Below are 24193 nucleotides of genomic sequence, written 5' to 3' on the forward strand. Positions count from 1 at the left end.
CCAAGTGTGTACTTCAATGTGACACAGTGCTAATGTGGGAATTTGATCAATATGGGCATTAAATACAGGGGATTAGAGGTGTGACATTGTGCCTCCAATATTTGTGGTGGTTCATGTAAGTTTAAAGCAGTGAGTATTTAAAATGTTGTTTCATGTTTATTGACGTGGTTTATTTTTGTTCTGAAATTGACTGAAAGGTAGGTATAAGTAAGTGAAGCTAAATATGAAATGAATAGAAACTTCAGCTAATTCAATATAGAAAATGGGGTTCATAAGGAAAGCAATTAAATTGATGTGTTATAACTGTAAACTATGGTAAAGACTAGTGGGAGCCCCAGTATCACGTGTGCAAGAACTGTTTGTATCTTGATGAACCAGCTTAAAATTGTTGGCTCGGAGTCTGAACTTCAGATATTGTAATGTAACGGAGAAACCAAAACATCCCTTGCTCCAAGAGGCAATCACACTCAGAGTAGGTAACAACCTAGATTTGGACAGGGATAACAATGAAAGCATGTTGATGAAATCACAAGACGATTCAAGATGTGAATGATCTTGCTCCAAAAACAGGAAATAAAAAAGGTGGAATTAAAGAGTAAGTCACTGGCATCCAAACAGTGGGAACACAATTGAGGAGAAAATTAGTCAAAGAATAAATGAAGATTGTAGTAAAGCTAATGCAAAAAATATGAGGAGAGGCGAGGGCAACGCAGTAGATGTTGTCTACATGGACATAGTGTGTAGGGAGTGGATACGAAAGTGGTATAATATCGAACCAGTGAGAATGGGTGATCAGTGATCGGCATGGAGTTGCTGGAATGAAGGAGCTGTTTCCATAGGCATGGTCAGTAATTCTGCAGCTGACACCAAAATTTGCAGATGGCACTGAAAGTAGATAGCAAAAAAGGTTATCTCAGATTGCAACACAAACTAGATCAACTGGGAAAGTAGGCCGAGGATTAGCCAATCCAATTTAATTCAGACTAAGGTGACATGTACATAGTTCCCTGAAAGTGACGACACAGACAGACTCGGTGGTGAAGAAGGTGTTTGGCACAGTTGCCTTCGTTGTTCAGGGTAGTGAGTACAATTGATAGGATGACATGTAGAAGGTGCTAGTGATTCCACACAGAGAAATTGTGTGCAGTTCTAATCACTTAGCTATTGGAAGGATGTCATTAAGCAGAAAAGAGTTATGGGATGGTAATGGATGGCTTGAGTTATAAAGTGAGACTGGATAGGCTGAGTTTTTTTTCCTTGGAGTGATGGAAATTGAGGGGTGACCTTGTAGAGGTGTAAAAAAATCACCGGGGCATAGATCAGGTGAAATGGTAACTTTCCCAGCGTAGGAGAGTAAAACTATAGGGTTTGGATTTAAGGTAAGGGGAGATTTCAAGGAGACTTCTTGCACAGCATGGTGGGTACGTTGAATAAACTGCTATGGGAAATGGGAGAGGAGATTACAAATACAAAGTTCAAAAGATATTTGGACAGGTAACAAGGATAGAAAAGGTTTAGAGGGATATGAGCGAATGGAACTAGCTCAGTCAGGTAGGAAACTTGGGCTGGATGGATAATTTGAGGAAGGGCTTTTTCTGTGCTGTATAACTCCTTGATACTAATTTCCATCCTGCACTCGGCTTCACGAGGACCATCTCCAACATCTCCCTACCTTTTCGTGATCTCGCCGTCTCCATCACAGGAGACAGACTATCAACTGACATTTATTATAACCCCACTGACTCCCACAGCTTTCTAGACCACAATCTTCCCACCCTACTTCCCCTATTCCTCCGTATACACCATCTCTGCGCCAAGATGAGGTGTTCCATACCAGGACATCGGAGATATCCTCATTCTTTAGCGAACAGGGAATCCCCTCTTCCATCATAGATGAGGCCCTCACTAGGGTCTCCTCGATATTCTGCAGCTGCGCTCTTGCTCCCCCTTCCCCCAGTCGTAACAGGGACAGAGACACCGAGTCCTCACCTTCTGCCCCATCAGCTGTTGCATACAGCACATGATCCTCCAACATTTTTGCCACCTCCACGGGATCCCACCACTGGCCACACCTTCTCATCTCCACCCCTTTCCGCAGAGACCATTCCCTCCACAACTCCCTGGTCAACTCGTCCCTTCCCAACCAAACCACCCCTTCCCCAGGTACTTTCCCCTGCAACCGCAGGAGATGCAACACCTGTCCCTTTACGTCCCCCCTCGACGCTGTGTAAGGACCCTGACAGTCTTTTCAGGTGAAGCAGAGGTTCACTTGCACCTCCTGCAACCTCATCTAGAGTATCCGCTGTTCCAGGTGTACACACTGGAATTTAGAAGGATGAGGGGGGGGTCTTATTGAAACATATAAGATAATTAGGGGATTGGACACATTAGAGGCAGGAAACATGTTCCCAATGTTGGGGGAGTCCAGAACAAGGGGCCACAGTTTAAGAATAAGGGGTAGGCCATTTAGAACAGAGATGAGGAAGAACTTTTTCAGTCAGAGAGTGGTGAAGGTGTGGAATTCTCTGCCTCAGAAGGCAGTGGAGGCCAGTTCGTTGGATGCTTTCAAGAGAGAGCTGGATAGAGCTCTTAAGGATAGCGGAGTGAGGGGGTATGGGGAGAAGGCAGGAACGGGGTACTGATTGAGAGTGATCAGCCATGATTGCATTGAATGGCGGTGCTGGCTCGAAGGGCTGAATGGCCTACTCCTGCACCTATTGTCTATTGTCTATTGACTCCTAAATATCGGCGAGACCAAGCGCAGGCTCGGCAATTATTTCGCTAAATACTTCTGCTCAGTCCACCTGAACCTACCTGATCTCCCGGTTGCTCGGCATTTTAACTCCCCCCTCCCATTCCCAATTTGACCTTTCTGTCCTGGGCCTCCTCCATTGTAATAGTGAGACCCAGTACAAATTGGAGGAAAAGCACCTCGTATTTCGATTGGGTAGCTTACACCCCAGCGGTATGAATATTGACTTCTCTAACTTCAAGTAACCCTGCTTCCCCTCTCTCCATCCCTCCCCCTTCCCGGTTCTCCGACCAGTCTTACTGTCTCCGACTACATTTTATCTGTTTGTTTTGTTGTACCTTCTCCCAGCTAACAATGATTTATTCTACATTTTTCTTGATCTCCATTCCCTTTGTCCCATTTTCACACCACTTTCTTATCTACGTAACTCCCTTTCCCCTGACATAAGTCTGAAGAAGTGTCTTGACCCAAAACATCACCCATTCCTTCTCTCCAGAGGTACTAACTGTCCCGCTGAGTTACTCCAGCATTTTGTGTCTATCTTCCTCAGTGAGACACAGAATGCTGGAGTAACTCAGCGAGATACGCAACATTTCTGGAGAGAAGGAACGAGTGACATTTCGGGTCGAGACCCTTCTTCAGACTTTCTATATTCGGTTTAAAGCAGCATCTGCAGTTCCTACATGTCCTTCCTCGAATATGGTGCCCAAAATTGCTCACAATATTCCAAATGCAACCTGATCGTTGCCTTATAGAGTCTTAGTATTACATCCCTTTTTTTGTATTCTCGCCCTCTTGAAATAATTGCTAGCATTAGTTTGCTACCCATTCGACTTGCAGATTAACTTTTTGAGAATCCTGCATCAGCACTCTCAAGTCCCTTTGCACCTCTGATTTTTGGATTCTCTCCCCATTTAAAAAATAGTCTACACCGTTATTCCTACTACCAAAATGCATGACTCCACACTGCTACATTATAAACCATCAGCCACTTCTCTGCCCACTCTCTCAACCTGTCCAAGTCCTTCTGCAGAGCCCCTCTTTCTCTAAACTACCTGCCCCTTCACCTATTTTCGTATCATACACAAACTTGGCCACAAAGCTTTCAATCCCCTCATCCAAATCATTCATATACAACATGAAGAGTAGCGGCCCCAGCACCGACCCTGATGGAACTCCGCTAGTCAATGGCGGAGTTCCACGATTCCACAGATCATCCAAAATTTCTTAGATTCTGGAATTGTTCCAACAGATTTTAAGGGAGCAAATACAATATTGCTTTTACAAAAGGAGGCAAAAAATAATATTACGCTATATAAACAAATCAATTAGTATTTGTATCTATTTCACAAAATGCTGGAGTAACTCAGCAGGTCAGGCAGCATCTCAGGAGAGATGGAATGGGTGACGTTTCGGGGACGAGACCCTTCGTCAGTGCAGGCAGCATCTCAGGAGAGAAGGAATGGGTGACGTTTCGGGACAAGACCCTTCTTCAGTCTGAAGAAGGGTCTCGACCCGAAAAGTCACCCATTCCTTCTCTCCTGAGATGCTGCCTGAACTGCTGAGTTACTCCAGCATTTTGTGAAATAGATACCTTCGATTTGTACCAGCATCTGCAGTTATTTTCTTACAATTAGTATTTGTAGGTTGCAGAGTGGCACAATCCCTTATCATGAATGTGACAGAGCATTTAAATCATGCAGATTGAGGCAATGTTAACATTAGGAAGGACATTGGGATAATGAATCTATTAACTATTTTAAAGATGGGACCAAAACGGGGGGGAAAGCAGAAAGCCGTGGTGGTACTATATCTGGCTATTTTAAAGGCATTTGATTAGAGTGTTACAAAACAAGTACCAACTCTAGAGGTTGGAGGTAAGGTATCAGTGTGGATAGAATATTGCCTAAAAGATGGGGAAAATGTGTAATGTTCAGATTGGTAGATTGCTGACGATACAAAGCTTGATGAGAAAATGAGATTAGGGAGAAATTGGAGATTTTGCAAATGGATACAGGTTCAATGAGTGGACTAAAACGTGGCAGTTAGAACGTCATTATGAGAAACCAAGAGGCTATTCACTTTGGAAGGATGACAAGGAAAACATATATTTTTAAAACAGACGAGAACAGTAAGTATTGAAGCCGAGAAAAATCAAAGGAATCTGGTTGAAGAAATGCAGGAAATAATTATCCAGATACAGCAACCAATAAGAAAGGTTTGCCAAAAGGTTGGAGTACAAGAGAAGGAGACTTTGCTGAGAATATACAGATAAGATCACATTTGAAGTAATGTCTGCACTGTTTGTATTTAAGCGAAACACACTAGTATTCTGACGAATGAGATGATCTCATTTAATATAATGGATAGTTTCTGAAACTGATTGATAGGATTGATGCTGAAATGCTATTTCCTTCGATCAAAAACCCTAAATTCAGCAGTTGTTGCCTCAGTCCAAGAGATTGAAAAGACCTGTAATTATCTGAAGTTCCGAATCTTGGATCACTGTGGGCGCTGAGTTGAGACTTACCAATTCCTTTAGTGCCCAAAAATAAAAAGATTTGGGGACTGAATGTGAAAGTGTTACTTCCACAAAGAAGGCGACAATAGTATGATACGTTTTTTTCTATTATTTACACGATCAGTTTTCTGTATCAACATAAAATTAGACCTATGTCATGAAAACAAAATACTCTCTCCAGAGTTTGATTTGCCACTTAGTTATTTCATGATTTCTCTGATACGCACGGCAACTTGGCTAAAAAGACCACGCTGCACACAAAGTAAGATTCCAGAGACAACACAAACACCTTTAGCATGCTACCGTCTGGAAACTGTGGCTTCACTGCATGTAGAAAAATTGGACAAGGCTAAAAGGAAACAAATGTTGATCTTGCAAGATCTTGACAGAAGCAGAATAAAGTTTCACTCTGTGTTTCACAATTGTTCACCGTGTGAGATTCATAGCAAAGAATAGCCATAAAAGCAATCAAATTCTGCATGTTTTATTCAAAAGAACAAATCAAAATCAGTTCTGATGCATAAGATCCTAGGAGTGGAATTGCAGCAATATTTAAAATTTATTTTAATAAGGATGTTGGCTGGCATGATTGAAAATGTCAATCAGTCCCAGATAGGTTTCTTCGGCTGTTGGAATAATCTGATCAGCTGGTAAAATGAAACCATAACGACCCGTGTCACGCAGTTCAAAGCAGAAAGAATACTTGATGCCGTAGTCATAAGCCCAGTCAATGGAGGAACCGCTCGATTGATCTAATGGGGAAACAAAGTACTTACATTTAACTATCGCATGATTAAATATTGTCGTAACAGAACTCCGTTTACCATGATGTACCATGTCTGTGTTGGTACGGTCTGGTTTATGCTTCTGACATTTGGTCTTTGGATTACCCATCAATAATCTTGCTCTGGGGAAAAATCCAACATCCTGTACTTCCACAAAAGTAATTTTGTTAAGGGGTGTCAGATGGAATAGTGGTGGTTTGTTGGAATGAGAGAATCAATTTAATTGATGGTCGCCTGAAAGCGGGGAAGGTTTCAGTAAGAAGAGAAACTTACAACCTGTGCAGATCCCTTTTTACAGAAAGATAGAGTCATAGAGTAATACAGTATGGAAAGAGGCCCTTCGGCCCAATTTGCGCACACCGACCAACATGTCCCAGCTACACTAGTCCCACCAGCCAGCGTTTGGTCCACATCCCTCCAAAACTGCCCATTCCATCTACCGGTCTAACTGTTTCTTAAAGATGTCTAATTTGGCCTATTTAAGAGTCAGAAACTGATCACAGCTCATTGAGACTTGGGCAATTGGAATTTGTTATCCTTCCTTCTAACGTAGGATAGATTGCAGTCAATCTCCTTATTTCCTCTGGTGAATTTGAGAAACATTCTGTCGCAGTGAAAGTGTCCACTTCTCTTTGCTTCTTGGCCCAATAGAACAATTTCAATAACAGTGCAGCCATTTCTGGGAGAAGTTGCCTACATACCTGTTTGAGTAACTGAAATCTCATGACCTGCTGGACTTGTACAGGATGACATTGGGGAAAGGATATTGAGCTCTACCCGCAAACAAAATAAAGCAGTTACAAGTGCTGTTTGATTTACGTTTTGGTTGACTCTGCAATCAATTGTAATAGTTATTGCATTGCTAAGAAGTCTTTATTCGTAAACTTTGAATTGGAATTTTTGAAATTTTTAAAGTAACATAGAATGGAATTTGTGGCATTTTAATACCTATGTTAGGTGACACAATGGTATAATCACTGATTAAATCAACTCTTATTTTTAAACTTTAAAAATAAGCTTATTGGAAAATTGGTTCTTAAGCTTCCAGCAGGATGTTTGAGCGTCTGAGATGATTAATTAAAATAAACGAGTATACCCATCATTTCACTAAAATAACAACTTGTATTTCCTTAGAGCTGTATTGAATTTTGGAGTCCTGGTACAGAGTTATTACCTTGCATGGAAGAACATTAGAAATAAATATATTGATGACTTGGTATCAACCTAGTATTTTCATCAATTTTCATCTATGCAAGGGGTTGTAAATTGGAGATTAATTTAGTCATGCAATTGCCATGGCCAGATTTATCTTTGATGTTATTGTAAAAAATTTAAGTATCAAACCTTTGCAACTACTTTCGTATAACCATCAGTTTCTTTAAAAATTCCTATACAACATTTATCCTACCTCAATAACAGAACACTAGGGACCATCTCTTTCTAATTGCCTTTTGCACAAATATCTTTTTCACTGCACTGCAGTCTTTTTCTTTCCACTGTCTTGTAGAATTTCTGTGTAATTTCTGTATAAATGACAGTTTTGTGTGTTATCTGAATGTGTGCTTGTGAGGTTGCTGTAAGCAAGAGTTTTATTATATCTGTACCTCACTGTGCGTGTGGCTATGACAATAAATTTGACCTGATTAATGGTGAGTAGAACAACATGTCTTTGACTTAACCTGTGTCTAGATGGTTATTCCAAGAATTTTTAACATCAAATACTTTTATTCCAATTTCTTAATATCATGCCAGCATGAATTATTGTCAAGACACATTCTGATCTTATCTTTCGTTTTTATATAATCTTGAATTTGCCCTTTGTCACTATATTTATAATTTATTCTCTATCTTTTTGTCATTCTTATTGTTAATTGGTGAAAACGATCCCTAAAATAGGTAGGTGGCAGGAACTTCAGGACAGATTTGATGGCTATGTTAGACAGAATAGGTTACAGAGAATATTGGGTGACATGGAATTTTTCTGGCAGCTAGCATAGACTTGATAGACCGTTTGGCCTTCCTCCTTGTCATTAGAAATGTAACATAAGAAGAGATGGAAATGCTATTTCATATTTAAGACTTGGTACATTTGAGAATGTTGGATGCTTTTAAAATTATTTTAATATATAATGTGCCCAAGAATAAACCAGTTCTTTTGCCAATCTGGTTGAGGACATGGTCCAAATCTATTATCATAATATATCTTCTGCACATGTCTATCAAGCTTTGTAGCAAGTACTTGCCCAGTTTTGCAGGAACATGGAAGTTTACAAACTATTATTTTGGCCACTTTCGGCAAAGGTTGTAACAAATCTTTTTTAATCTGATTGCCTTTGTTCATCCCTGTGGATATATACTTACAGATTGTTGTAATGATGGGTCCATATCTGTACTTGGTGCCGTACACTGATGCCAATGAAGTTATGGATTTCTTGCTGAGCTCTAACTGTAGAAAGAAATGTTTTCTTTTCTATTTAATCAAATATACATGCAAATTATGACAATTTTAAGAGCAGGCAAAACGTGTTAATACAGAATAATCCCATTTATCAACCTTCTCCTCAAATCTTCTCTTTGGGTAAATAGGTTCCAATTAACTTGTACCCGCAATAATATAAATGAACTCGCTTTTGCAACGAATGTAAGACAACCTTTACCAAATATTAAATTACGAAATCATATATCATTTTTAAATTTTATCCATAGCCTGCCAATGGAAATTATGGAATTCTTGTGGTTGGCTGATTGGGAAGATTATTCTCCGAATGTTCTCTAATCTCTAGGTTTTAGTGGCTTTGTAAATAAAGCTATCCTTTGATTATTATAATTACAGTATTGCTCAATATATATTGAACTACTAGAGGTCTTGACCCCTTTTTCTAATGGATCTATGTTCCACTTAACCCCTTATCCAATTTTTGTTTATTCTCCCTTAACTACAGAAGTGTATTTGCTGCATGTTGGCTATGTTGCTTGTCAATTATTCCGATCCAAATGATAACCGTAAAAATCTGTCCTCCTTTTACATTGAATTTCAATCAAGCATTTTATTTTATTCCATAATGCTGTCCTGGCATGATTAATCATTAGTTTGCATGTTTATCACAAGCTTTCTTAAGAATCAGATATAAAATAGCCATAGAATATTTCTCTATCGGTTATGTTGTTCCAAAATTTCATCACCATCTTGTTTTAGATCTAATTTAATATCTATTTTCCCATAAAGAGACAACATATTGCCTGTATAGAAAATAAGAACAGGTCCAATGTCAACATCCCCGGAATAAGACATAAGAAATGATATTAATGGACAACAAAAGTTAAATAGATAGTTGGCTGATAATGGAACCTGGGCCAAGAGGTGTATCTGTAGAGCAAACTGTGACTTACCAGCTCATCATAGTCCTTTGGGTCAGTTTGGGTGTAACCATAAGGGAAAAGTAAGAGCTGGGAATAGCTGTGAACATCAATGAAGACTTTGAAATTTCCATGGCTTTTGACAAAGTCAACAATGGCTTTGACTTCTTTCTCAGAATTGACATAAGGTCCATGGTACGTGGATGAGCAAGACATGCTACTGGCTCCAGGTCCTGTTAATTAAAATGAAGATTGAAGCCTTTCTAAAATGCAACAAAATATGGCTGATGCATGAAATCTGAATTAAAAACAGAAAATCACTGGAAATACTCAGCGTTGGATAGTGTCTGTGAAGAGAGAAACAGTTCACATTTCAAATGGATTTTCTTTCACCAGGATTGGTTAGAGTTATAGAGATAGAGTCACAGCGCGGAAACAAGCCCTTCAGCCCGACTTGCCCATGCTGACCAAGATGCCTCATCTACATTAGTCTCACCTGGCCCATATCCCTCAACCTTTCCTATCCCTACACCCGTCCAAATGTCTTTTAAATGTTGTTTAAAATGTAGAAAATTGGAAGTGATGAAGAAAAAAAAGGAGCATCTGTGATGGGAAACCGAGAAAAACTGAATAAGGCAAATTATGATAGTGCTAACTGAGAGGGATAGTGAACTCTTGTTAATTGCAGCTGATGTGTCTGAAGGTGGTGTAAATGGAAGGAAATAAATGAGCAGAAAAAAAAGATAATACTAGAACTGTAAGATACAGAACATGGCTGGAAATCTGAAATAAAAAAGAATGAATTAAATACCCAATAGCTCATGGTAGAATCTGCAGACTCGATCTTGAATCCTGAAGTTATGATGTGCTTTGTCAGATTCCTTAATCTTATATTATTGTTTGTTGATACTGTGTAAGTGGGCAAAGACAGAAGTAATGGTGGGAGCAAGGTGGAGAATTAAAGTGATTGGTGACCTGAAGCTCAGGGCCTCCTTGTAGACTGAAGTATTCTGCAAACCCATTATCCACTCTGGATTTGTTTTCTTCAAAGTTAAAAGAAATACAATATAATACTGAATACAATACATGAAATTGGAGGAAGTACGAGTAAATCATTACTTTGCCTTGAAGGAGTGTTTTTGCTTTGGATGGTGAGAAGGAAAGAGGTAAAAGGATAGGTGTTCAATACTTCTGCATGGCTTGATTGAACTCGTGTAGATATACATTCTCAATCCTCACCCCTTTCGGCTCTGACAGGTCGGTCCTCTCCATGACTCCCCGGTTTATTTAAGATTTTCTTGCTCTCTGACAGTATATTATTTTTAAAGGGGAATGGATGGATATGTTAAGTAATATGAAACTGAAAATTCCATACATATATATTCTGCAATCTCAGTTTTCAAGAACAATGAAATATTTAGGCAAAGGGCGAAGGCAAATAATGTTCAAGACCAGCAATCACAATTGGACCAGTGCTGACATCATCTGCCAAATGTCATTGCCGACATTAACTTTACAGCTCGGGTGATTCTCTTAAGTCACCAGCATCCATCAGCTGCCAGAACAACGTCTGTCCCACCTGGCAACTCACTAGTTTTGAGGCAGGAGAGAGTTAGAGGTCCCTTCATCGAAGCTTGATAGTGACCAGGTGCTGAACCTCTGCAAATGGCGCTGCATAGTGGAGAGTTGTGTTGGGGTCATGAGTTGATAATAAGTTATTCAAATCTGTTCTGCTCATAAATCTTTTGCTCATTCATCGTTCACTTAAATACCTCAATAATATTCAAATCTAATCTGAACACTGCCGTTGGATCACAAATTAATTCTACTCCCAGGTATTAATAAATTTCAAATAAACCATTGAAACCTATTGAATAGATTTTGGAAATAATTATTTCAGTCTGTAAATCATTTTGCTGCTTAGCTGTGAACAATGAGCTTTGGCTTAGCTTGGCTTCTTTTGTCCACGGGATCTGGGCTGGACAGGAACTGGATCCTTGCACTCACTGGCCTTGATCTGTGCACCATGAAATAACCACAAAAGCTCTGCTTGTTACTCATTATACAGCTGAACAACTGCAAAAGTAATATAGATGCAATGAAATCTAAAAACATCACATGTGGACTGTCCTGGAGTTGTTGTTTCATTATATAAATGCCACATCAGGTTATTCAATGTAATCTTACCTCCGAAATTGGCATCAAAATTCCTATTTGGGTCAACACCAATACATTGGGCACCAGGATGGTTTGATCTGGTCTTGCGCCACATGCGGTTCTGTTAAAAAATATTATAATATTTATTGGATCAGTTTCTAAAATATAAATTAATTCCATCTTCCCATCTAAATACTAAAACACTCGTTTGTTTGTTTATTTGTGACTGAACTTCAGCCAAAACGGTAGTTTTATTGAAATCGGTATTATATTTTTTAAGTTATTCACATTTTAAAGTTTAAAAGGAGAGGAGGGGGAGGGGAGGAGGAAGGGGGGAGTGGGGGAGAAGGGAGAGGGGATGGGGGGTTGAGGAGAGAGGGGGGGAGGACAGGGTGCTGCACCAATGCAGGAGAGGTTTGGGCCCAACTTTGTCCACTTTGTCTAGTTATCTATTAAATTTCAGAAACTATTTTCCCCTTACAATCTTTTCTCCCCGATTCAATTTTCAGGGCCAAATCTACTGTCTGGTTGAATTATTTTCTCCTGATCCATTCAGTTTTTCTGGTCCACGTTTCCCATTCCACAGGCACTGCATCTCACCCTGGTTATCAAACAACTGGAAAATGTTTTGCCGTCTTCAGCTGCTTCTCTTGATAACATATTTCACATTGTTGTAACCCATTGGGTTGAAAAAGTTGTTCTTTGTTTACCTTCCTACTCTTAATTTCCCAATTCCAACTCAGTTTTGCCATGGCTTTTTAAATCGTACCAGTCTGCATCATTATTGATTTGTTTGCTGAAGTACAGTAAATCAGTATCGAACCACAGTAAATCCTGCCCAATGATCCCTCAAAATTAGAAGAGCTTTTAGGGTGGCACTGAGTCCATGCTTCAGAAGCCCACCAAAAAAAGGGAAGTTGGGCACTTCCTTTCCCCAGCCATGAGAGAATCTCCAGTTGCCGCTTTTGCCTCATCAGTCACCTGAGATCTCTCAGAGATGGTGTGGAAACAAGTCATTTTTGATCCCATGGATTGCCTAAGGAGAAGAGAATCCTGTGTCGGTAATCAAATAAAACAAGATAGAATGTTTGCCCAGAGCTTTTCATGATTTCAGGATGTGCCAAATGCTTTGCAATGAGCTTGAGTTGAAAATCTATTGAATTTCAAAAGAATATCAGATGCTAGAATATCTGAAATTCAAAAGAAAATGCCAGAAACAGCATAAGGATTTTAATGTGAAAAATTATTGTTTCTCTGCGGGTGTTACTGCGCATTCCCAGAATTCTCTGTTTTTATTTTTGAAGGTAACTAATGCTGATGAAGGCTGTCCATGCATCTCTGAATGGAAAGTTATTTTTTCCTCTCTGCTGATTTGGAAACCATTTCACAGATTAGAAAGCCGTCTCCTAGCTATGGCAGAGCAGTGACAAGGAAAAGTGTCCAGCTTTCAGTTGTTGCTCCACGGCACAGTGACGCAGATCGTAGAGCTCCAGAAACCCAGGTTCCATCTCAACCTTGGGTGCTGTCTGTACGGAGTTTGCATGTTCTCCCAGTGACCTCGTGGATTTCCTCTGGGTACTCCGGTTTCCTCTAAACATGTGCAGGTTTGTAGGTTTATTGGAGATAGAGACAAAAAGCTGGAGTAACTCAGCGGGACAGGCAGCATCTCTGGAGAGAAGGAATGGGTGACGTTTTGGGTCGAGGCCCTTCTTCAGACTGGTTAGGGATAAGGGAAATGAGAGATATAGACGGTGATGTGGAGAGATAAAGAACAATGAATGAAAGATATGCAAAAAAGTAATGATGATAAAGGAAACAGGCCATTGTAAGCTGTTTGGAGGGTGAAAATGAGAAGCTAGTGCGACTTGGGTAGGGGTGGGATAGAGAGAGAGGAATGCCGGGGCTACCTGAAGTGAGAGAAATCAATATTTATACCACTGGACTGTAAGCTGCCCAAGTGAAATATGAGATGCTTCAGTTAACTTCAACCTGAGGTGTTGGAAAACAGGTGATAATGGAGGCAAGAATTATTGGTTGATCACATTTGATTTATAACATTCTACACCTCTAGAGAGGCTGAAAATGGGTTTGGAGTTGCCCAATGGGGTTCAGTGACCGAAGGAGAGTCTGAAACAGACAATGTCAAGGAAGTGAATGCATGTGATCTTCAGGATGGAGATATTATGGGATTGAAAGCTCTACACCGTATTGAGTGCAAGATTACAACAATTTGGTTCTGTCTGAGACAGCAGACAGGCAGGGAGAAGGAGTGCAGGGAGAAGGGAGAACAAAACAATATTCTGTTGCAAAGCTCCAACATCATTGCTCTTAAGCGTTTGAATATCAATAGGGTTTTTCTTTGTTGAAAGGACAACATCTTAAGTTGCCTCTTTTCCATCATTTTTCTGTTTTACAGAATCTGCATTATAGACTTACACACCAGTATTAGTTTGCTTTCTTGTTTATAGTACTTACATTAGTGTGGGTAAAATGGAAACCATCGGGGTTTGTAACAATCTCCAGGTAGAGGTCCATTGTATTTAGGAGTGAAGTTATAGTGGCATCACTGCCATACTCACTGGCAACCTTAATAAAAGACACAATAAAATACTGTTGTTAAGTGTTGGGATCTTTCCACAGCTGGTGTTCCTTCTAAATTCACCCCATCCCTCTCTTACTGCACTATTCTCTGGCTGGCAATATTCTTTTGCCACTCATAATCTCAGTACCTGTGCTTTTGTTGTGGATGTCAGGAGGTTATTCAGCTGTGAAGTTGAATCACCGCATCTGAATTCCACACAGGCATTTCCCAGTAGATTGAACAGCGCTACCTTCCATACCTGTTATAGCTCTCTAAGATCACCCTTAAAACTGTAAACTCAGCCTATCCAATAACCCCCTCACCTTGTTCACCTATTACTGGCCATGCTCTATCCTGCCCCTTCTTTTCTAGCTTTCTTTCCCGCCCCTCCTGCAATCAGTCTGAAGAAGGGTCCTGACCTGAAACGTCACCTATCCATGTTACTCCAGAGATGCTGTCTGACCCGCTGAGTTACTCCAGTGTCTTTCTTAGGTACTGTTGAAGTTACATGAGTGATGGAGTATAGAGCTTAGGACCCATTTTGCTTCCATCCTTTCCTTATGATGGGTATTTACTTTGTACAGAAGTAAAGCAATGGCAAGGAAGAGAGTCTTGTTAGAAATGCACAATTGCAATCACATTCATCTGCACCATACCTTGTTGGCAAACCAGAGAGAAGTCGCTGAAGTGATCCATTCGCGAGCATGGATTCCAGAATTCATCCAGATAGCAGGCCGCTTGATGCCACCTGTACTGAACTGTGGGAAGACAGGGGAGTGGCAATGTCACAAAGAGTTGTTAATGACGACTGCTTTTGTTTTAAACAGATAGTATTAGTATATATCAGTGTGTCCGTCCATTTGACTGGGAGCAAAGCACAATTCAAGAACAAGTGAATAATCTACCGGAGCTCTTTGGTGCCATGACCAGCTGAACAAATAAGGTCCAACCAGTGGTTGTTATGTCCTTTGAAACCTTTTTCAAAAAAGGTTTTTGATGCAGAAAGTTAGTCTAAAGGTCTGAGCACCTGGTGTTGTGAGTCAAATACTGATACGGATTGAGAACTGAGGGGCAGAAAGTCACTTTTAATACTGACGTCAAACATTTAGAGGTACAAAATGAGCCCAGATGGTTACTGTGGCCTCCAATATTTTGTTCAATTGACCATATGTTCAAGATGGTCATAACAGAACGGTGGATAGGTGTCTCAATCCAAAATCAGATTGGGTGCTTCCAGAGTACTTTGGCAGTCCACAATGTCTCTCGTTGTATACCTTTGTTGCAACTGTTTTGCACCCATAAAACAGGTCTAATTTGAAGCCTGATTCCTACACTTCAGTTAATTAGTGGCTTCAGGCAGCTTAGAGAGCACACAATGGAAACTTTATTTTCATCACTGTGGAAACTTTATGTGAATTTTAGTCATATTTGTTTGTCAGATGAGGTGAGGGTTCTGTTGAAATGTCACATGATTCACTGGTGAATCAGCACCAGTTGATACCAACCTTGAGGACGTAGATGGGCCGGTTTTCAAATGTGGTTCCAATCTGTATCTTGCTGACAAGACCTGAGTTTGAAGTCACAAATGTGTCCATCCATGCATAGATCTGGGGAAGAGATAATGCGCATTATTCAGTTCACTTTGTGTTTACCCAAGAAGTTCACCTTGTGTTGTTTCCCTGGATCATCCAAAAGGGTAACTGGGTAGAGAATACATCTTTAAGGATCAATGTGGTCATCTATGGGGATGGGTGAGGCCTGAGTTAATTTTCTTCAGCTACATTTAGCAGAGAGAAGGTCGTGGAAACTGTGGAATTCAAGGAAGAGAATGTTGATGCCTTGAAACCTATCCCAATTTCAAAACAGAAGGTGCTGGTGGTCTTGAAGTGTAGGGAGGTGAATAAATCCTTGAGGCCTGACCAAGGATGTATCCTAAGACATTGTGGGAAGATAGAGGCCTTGGCAGTGATATTAGCATCATCTTTAGTCACGGGTCAAGTACTGGGAGACTGGGGGGTGGCTCATGTTGTGTCTTTATTTATTTACCAGGACTGATTGCGGATAGACAGCATGGCTTTGTGCATGGGGAATCACAGTTCACAAATTTAATTGAGTTTTATGCAGAGGTGACCAAGAGGGCTATGAGGGCATGGCAGTAGACATTGTCTGTCTGGACATTATCAAGGTCTTTGACAAGACCCTGTATGGTAGACTGGTCTATAGCATTAGATCATATGGGATCCAGAGAGAGCTAGCCAATTGGATACAATATTGGCGGTGGTAGGAGACAGAGGGTGGCAGTGGACACTTGTTTTTTTCAGATTGGAGGTCTGTGCCGTATGGATTGACCCTGGGTCAACGGTAGTTTGTTATCTATATTAACTACTTAAATGAGAATGTGCACAACCCGCAGGCATTGCCACTTTCATTTCACTGCACATCGTGTATGTGTATGTGACAAATAAATTTGACTTGACTTGATTTGACATGATTGGTACATTTTCAAACGATGTCAAAATTGGTGGTATAGTGGTCAGTGTAAAAAGCGTTATCTAAGATTAGAAGCGAGTTGAAATCCCCTGGGAAAGGGGGCCAAGGAAAGGCAGATGGAATTTAAATCGGGCAAGCACAATGTGTTGCTCTTTTGTAAGTTAAACCAGGGCAGGACTTGCATGGTAAATGACATGGCCCTGAAGAATGTATTAGCAAAGAGAAATCCCAGTACAGGTATAGTTCTCTGAAAGTCGCGGCACTGGTGAAGAAGGCATTTGGCACACCAGCCTTCATCGGTCAAGGCATTGAATACAACACCTGAGACGTCATATTACAACTGTGCAAGACCTTGGTGAGACTGTACTTGGGGTATTGTCTGCAGTTCTGGTTGCCTAGCTACAGGAAGGATGTAATTAAGCTGGCTCAATTGCTGAAAAGATTCACAAGGATGTTACCAGGCCTGGAGTGCATAAATTGTAAGGAGAGACTGGTATTTTTTCCCTGGAGCATAGGAGGCTGAGGAATGATCTTACAGAGGTATATAAAATCATAAGAGATGCATATAGGTTGAATGATCACAGTCATTTTCCCATGGTAGGCAAGTCTAAAACTAGTGGGCATACATTTAAGGTAAGAGGGGAAAGATTTAAAGGGGACCTTTGAAGCAACAAGCCAGAGGCAGGTACAATTAACAATATTTAAAAGATATTTAGGTAGGTATGTGAATAGAAAATGTTTTGAGGGATATGGGCCAAATGAAAGCAAATGGGATTATCAAAGATAGGCAACTTGTTCAGCATCGACAAGTTAGGTTGATAGTCCTGTTTCGTGATGCATAACTCGATGACTCTTTGACTATATCTACCCAGTCAAGAAAATGGAGATCAACGCATCTCTGAAATCAACCACTGAGAAGCTGGAAAGTAGAGTTATAAGTTATACAGCAAGGAAGCAGGCTCTTCAGCCGAACTCGTCCATGCTGACCAAGTTGCCTGTTTGAGCTAGACCCATTTACCTGCATTTGGCACATATCCTGCTAAACCTTTCTTCTCCACGTATCTGTCCAAAAGTCTTTTACATGCTGTAATTGTACAGACATCTACTACTTCCACTGACAGCTCGCTTCGTATATGCACTGCCCACCATGCATAAAAGTAGCTGGAAGAGGGTCACTATTTTGGTTTAGAGGTCAGTTCTGGTCCCCTGACAACATGGCAGCAACAAGATTTTCCAAATAAAGCTGGAATTTGCCTACAACTAAATGTGGAGCATTGAATTTAGAAGGATGAGAGGGGATCTTATCGAAACATATAAGATTATTAAGGGGTTGGACACGTTAGAGGCAGGAAACATGTTCCCAATGTTGGGGGAGTCCAGAACAAGGGGGCACAGTTTAAGAATAAGGGGTAAGCCATTTAGAACGGAGATGAGGAAAAACTTTTTCAGTCAGAGAGTTGTGAATCTGTGGAATTCTCTGCCTCAGAAGGCAGTGGAGGCCAATTCTCTGAATGCATTCAAGAGAGCTCGATAGAGCTCTTAAGGATAGCGGAGTCAGGGGGTATGGGGAGAAGGCAGGAACGGAGTACTGATTGAGAATGATCAGCCATGATCACATTGAATGGCAGTGCTGGCTCAAAGGGCCGAATGGCCTTCTCCTGCACCTATTGTCTATTGAATCTCAGCAGAATTCATCATCAGGCCGAGTAATCATTGAAACCGAGTAAAAAATATATGAATGTGTGATCTCAGGATAAAGAATTCATGAAAGCTTCATGTCCCTTGAACACCCATGGTTGACATTGACTAATGCAGTGGAAACAGAAGAGTGCCAATGTGAGCGTTTTGTAGAGGAGGTCAATGAAGTCAGTCCATCACATGAGCAAAATTGAAATCAGTGCCTTTCCTTTGGGGCATTATGCTCACATGCATCATCTATGTCATCCAGGAGTGAGATGATTTTTAAAAAATCATCACTATTTTATAAATGGAATATTCTGTTTTTTGGATTTGTTGTTTGACTTTACCTCCTCCAACGTATGATAAGCAGCATAGTTGAACATGCGGGTGCTACGCTCCTTATGCTGAGACAGCAACATTTCCTTCTGCTCATCGTCCAATAGTGCCTGAAAAGTCAACAGCAGATCATTAGCAATTTCATGCTAATATTACCCAGCAATGGCAGAGTCTGTGCCAGATCAGAACGATAAACATGAGGCACAATTCATTATAGACATCAGGTGAATGACAATACCTGGAGATCTTCAACCAAAATAGAGTAATCAATGCCATGGAGCTCCAGAAAAGCTTTCACTGATTGGCTATTTTCTCTCGGGACGTGGATGTCAATAGGTAGTGAAGGGCTGTTGGATTCTTTCCAGAAATCGACCTAATGATGAGAAACTAGCAGTTATTGACTTGGATGTGGACTCCTAGCAGAAGCAAAATAAAGTCGGCAAACAATGGAATGTTTGTTTTTTGTATCTCGAGCACTGAATATACAAATCAATAAATGCAACACATTGAATCACAGCAGAATTTCTCACTGGGCCGTCCATTTGAAACCAAGTTAAAAGTTTATAAAAATGTATGTTGACCTCGTGCAAGGCATTATGCAATCCACACTGGCACATTCCTTGCAGTACTAAGAGAATTATTTGCTATTGGTTGATTTTTCTAACTTCATGTAACCTGGCATTCCCTCTCTCTCCATCTCTTGCCTGCCCAAGTCACACCACTTGTTCTCACCTAGCAAAAAGCTAACAATGGCCGTTTCCTTTATCATCATTAGTTTTGCATATCTTTCATTCATTTGTTCTGTATATCTCTTTACATCACCGTCTATATCTCTCATTTCCCTTTCCCCTGACTCTAGTCTGAAGAAGGGACTTCACCCGAAACATCGCCCATTCCTTCTCTCCAGAGATGCTGCCTGTTCCACTGAGTTACTCCAGCATTTTGCGTCTATCTTTGTTGTTTGAAGTGTTCTTTGAGTAGGAAATTAAACCAAGTCCACATCTCCCTCTCAGGTGGATATTAATTACTCCTGGCAAATATTTATGGCTTGATGAACAATAATTAAACAGAACTTGTGATGATTATCGAATTGTGCAGATTGCTTGCTGCACTTTCCATATTCCTACAGTGACAACACAGCAATAATACTCCATTGTGCAGAAGGAACTGCAGATGCTGGTTTACACCAAAGATAGCCACAAAATGCTGGAATAACTCAGCGGGACAGGCAGCACCTCTGGATAGAAGGAATGGGTGATGTTTTGGGTCGAGACCCTACTCCGTTGTTTGTAAAACATCTCAGGAAGCCCCGATATTGGTAATAGAATTATAAAGCCTTGTTTCATTTTCCTTTGGCTAGTCCTGTTCAATATTGTGTCATTTGAGCTATTCACTATGGGAGGAGCAGTCAAGGTGATGGAAAATGTATCGTGTAGGTTGATGCTTGTATCACAGTTGAGAGGGTAAAGTATGGAGGGAGACTCGAAACACAAGGTTTCTATAACTAGAGTGGCAAAAAGCGACAGCATAAGTAGGTAAACTTTTCCAAGATTATGAGGGATTGGATAAAATGAAGAAGGGAGATTATCTCCAGTGAGAGTCAATAATGGATAACAGCAAAACTTTGCAGAAAATTTTGTAAATGACTTGGGGAAATGAATGAGACTAAATCGCTGATTATAATGGCCTTATATTATTTGTAAAAGGCCCAGAATACTCCGGAAAAAACGGGTGGCGCCAGCAATGGCTGCCTCGCCAAAAGTCTGTCTTGTCCATTCCTTCTTCGTTGTTTATAGTATGTGTTAAATGTATGTGTTAGTGTTCTTTAGCTTGTTTTATGTGGGGGGTGTGGTGTGGTGTGGGGGGGGTTGGGGGAAACTTTTTAAAATCTCTTACCTCAACGGAGATGCAAATTGTTTTCCGTATCGTATCGCCGTCCGCATTGCGGCCTAACATCGATGACCTGCGGCCTCTGCTGGGGACCGACTTCAGGAGCTCCAACCATGGGAGCCTGCAGGACTTAACATCGTGGAGCTCGCGATCCCTGCCGGGGTTCGGCCACAGCTCCAACCGCGGGAGCCTGCAGACTTTAACATCGTGGAGCTCACGGTCCCTGGTTAGAGGACGACTTCGGGAGCTCCAAGCAGCAGGAGCTTCATCGTCCCGACCGGGGGGGGGTGGGGGGGCTTCGATCACCTTGAAGGGGCGGCTTCGATCGCCGGCTGTGGGAGCATCGATCGCACCAACTGCGGATGGTTGGACTGCCCGACCGCGGGAGAATAAAGAGGGAAGAAGATTGGACTTTATTGCATTCCATAGTGAGGAATGTGGGGAATCCGCAATGGTGGATGTTTATGTTGACTTGTATGTTGTTGTGCGTCTTGTTGCTTTTTTTAGTATGGCTGTACGGTAAATCAAATATTACTGTACTTTTTTTTTAAAAAAAGTTTCCAGGAATCTTTTATTCCAACAGTTCAACCTAATCACCATTATTCCAGTACTTAATGTTAGGAGGGAGGAGGTGTAGAGCAGAAGACTTCACTGGTCCATCTTATTTGTGATTTTTATTTACTAACCTGACCTGACCTGTAAAGTGTTTTTGCTTTGCTGAGAATAAAGCATCAAAGATGACAGAACAAGTCATTAGTTCATAAATTCATGTTGTTGGGGCAGAATAAGGTCATTCGGCCCATCAAGTCTACTCCGCCATTTAATCATGGCTGATCTATTTTTCCTTCTCAAGCACCATTCTCCTGCCTTCTCCCCATAACCCTTGACACCCTAACTAATCAAAAACTTCTCAATCTCCACCTTAAAAATATTCATTGATTTGGCCTCCACAGCCTTCGGTGGCAATAAATTCCACAGATTTACCACCCTCTGTAAAGAATTTCCTCTTCATCTCCTTTCTAAAGGTACGTCCTTTTATTCTGAGGCTGTGCCCTCTGGTCCTAGACTCTACCACTAGTGGAAACATCCTCTCCATATAAGTGAGGTTGAAAGAAAATGGAAACAAGTTAGTGAAAAATAAAAACCTGCAAGTGTGGAAATCTGAAATAAATACACAAACACCTGGAATTATTCAACAGTTCAAACAGCATTCTGTGGAGGGAGAAAAAAACCTTTTTGTCAGGACTAGAGAAGTGAAACAAATCAATGTCTAGTTCCCGATTAAGCAGAAAAAGCAAACTTTAATGTTTTCGTTTTAATTTACATTAATTAATGATGATTCAATGTATTTCTATTTATGCATGTTAACTTACATCCAGATGGTCTTCTTCCTGGAGGGAGCTCACCAGGTTAAGCTGTGCCTCATTGCTAGTAGTGATCCGAAAAACCTGGTCACTGTGAAAGGTTAAAAATGGAACATAACTGAATTGAAATTCTTTATTGCACCACTTCAGGGACCATTTTTGTCAAGTGGCTGAAAATATGCAGTATTACTTGTAGTCAGTATTGGCAGAATTACATGACAGGTCTGCCTCAATAAGGCAAAGAGAGCATTCAGGACAGAGTTTGCACACAGTGAACCGACTTTCTTGCTCCCCTTCCTCATTTTAGAATGATAAACTTTAACTTGGCAGGTGAACAATCATCTCTTCTATTTCATGTTCTTCTTTATATATTCAAAGTTACGATATGTAGACAAGGCTTTATACATAATTCCTATTCTTAGAACGCAACATCTTCACCAATTTTTCCAAGATTTCATTAGTAAGTACTGGATGTAAAATAATACATACACAGCTTGCCCCATCAATAAGTACCTCTCTCCTACCCACCCACCCCCCCCCAGAAAATACAAATTCTAGAGTACAAGATGGAATCTCACACTGTCCCTAACCATAAACATTGCAAAGGAAAAGACAAATTAAATTTGTAAATCACCTCAAACTTCATGTTAAATGTTGATGTTCATGTTAATGAGACTCTCTCAGTTAATCAATACACTGTGTCTAAGTCTAATGGAGGTACAAACAACTACAGTTGGGGTGAGATATGGCTTCACACTGTAGTGGTGGGTGGGTGAGGTGGGGAGAGGTCAGGTGAATTTGGTCAGAGGGTCTTGTGTGAATCACCAGCAAGTTTTAGAATGGAATTTGTTCTCTGGAGAAGAATTGGATTTTCTCTTTTGTCTCTGTGGCCATTAATCAAATTCACCCTAACATGGGGCTGGTAGACGTGGTGGGGATGTCGGTGTGAGTGAACCTTGCAGGTTACCAGAAAACTATTAGTAATGGGCCTAAAACCACAGTGAGTGCACGAACAATCATTCAACATGATGCAACGAGGTGCCAGTTCCTTCACTGAAGACTGGATTTCTTCATCCTTTGACTAGACTCTCATGCCCCACAAAAACAGTACTCACCCAATGAATGTCTTCTTGCTATAAACAGCTAGGAGAAAGGCACTGAGGACCAACAGGGCTCTCATTTTCAAGAGGACATAGGGGCTAAAAGGACCGCCTTTCACTGGCCTGCTTATAAACAATCTCTTCCTTGGTGTAATCTAATCTGGCTGACATTAATATTGAAGATAAATGAACTGCTCTGTACCTTGTGTGAGTTTGGTCTCCCTGCTGTGTAATTCCCACAATATAATTACTCCACTAAGTTTCACCAGTAAGAGTTGGCGAGGACACAACACCTGGTTAAACATGTTATTATCCCACATGTATTTTCTTCTCCCCACCTGCTTATTCTCATTTCCCAGAATTCACAATGCTTCTGGCTGATAAGATGTTGTCCAAGGTTATGTTGGTATATTTCAATATGTTTTGAGAATTTAAAACCACGCCATTTCACTTGTTGTTGTTTTAGCTCGACCCATGACTGTGGCCAGCCTGAGACATCTCCCTGACACTATGTTTCTATCTTGACCTCGACTTGCATTCTCCCGCTCAAAGCACGATGCAAGTCAAGTTTTCCCACTTGATAATTCTCTCATCTCCGCCCTTTTCTCGTTTTCCTATCTCAGTATTCACTCTATTTCTCTCTCACATCTTTCCCCCATTGTTTCATTTATCCCTGTCTTTCAGTTTTCCTCTCATTGTTATGTTTATCTCTTCCTCTTTCTTCATTTCAATGCTGTCTTAATTTCTCACTTGCTTTTCTCTCTACTTTGACTCTATTTCTTTCACCTACTTGCATTTCTACCTCAGTATCTACTTCTTTCACAGTTTGGCTCATCTTTGCGTCCAATTCTTCATCCCTTCCCCAGCAATTATCTTTATTAATATTACCATCACCATCTAGATCTCACTCTTTCTCTCAGTTTTCTGTTTCTTGCACGTGTTTTCATCTTCCCATCTCTCTCACCCTAGTCTATTTCCATCTCTCTTCCTGGTCTATTTCCCTCCAACTCATTTCTGTTCTCATTCCCTCTCCCTCTTTCTTCTACTCCCTCTCTCCCTCTCTATTTCTCAAACTCTAACTGTACTGATAAAATTGCAATGACTAATAAAAGAAAGTTCCTGTTTATTCTTCGTTGTTTCTGTTGGGAACTTTTTGCTCGGTTAACATTCACATTTATAA

The 24193-nt window shown here is 40.7% G+C and overlaps 1 protein-coding gene across 1 annotated transcript; it reads right to left on the bottom strand.

The window, feature by feature from the left end:
• Positions 1-5755: 5755 nt before the first annotated feature.
• On the bottom strand, positions 5756-23093 carry LOC144604756 (carboxypeptidase A1-like). The gene is made up of 11 exons (XM_078419387.1): positions 23029-23093; positions 21923-22004; positions 18898-19032; positions 18671-18769; positions 15659-15760; positions 14810-14911; positions 14048-14158; positions 11603-11693; positions 9449-9648; positions 8420-8504; positions 5756-6025 (listed from the first exon to the last, which is right to left on the bottom strand). Exons 1-11 carry the CDS (start codon positions 23091-23093, stop codon positions 5838-5840), a joined length of 1260 nt encoding a protein of 419 aa, XP_078275513.1. The 3' UTR covers positions 5756-5837.
• Between the last annotated feature and the right edge of the window lie 1100 nt (positions 23094-24193).

Source organism: Rhinoraja longicauda, chromosome 23 (assembly GCF_053455715.1).
Source record: "Rhinoraja longicauda isolate Sanriku21f chromosome 23, sRhiLon1.1, whole genome shotgun sequence".
Classification (NCBI taxonomy): domain Eukaryota; kingdom Metazoa; phylum Chordata; class Chondrichthyes; order Rajiformes; family Arhynchobatidae; genus Rhinoraja; species Rhinoraja longicauda.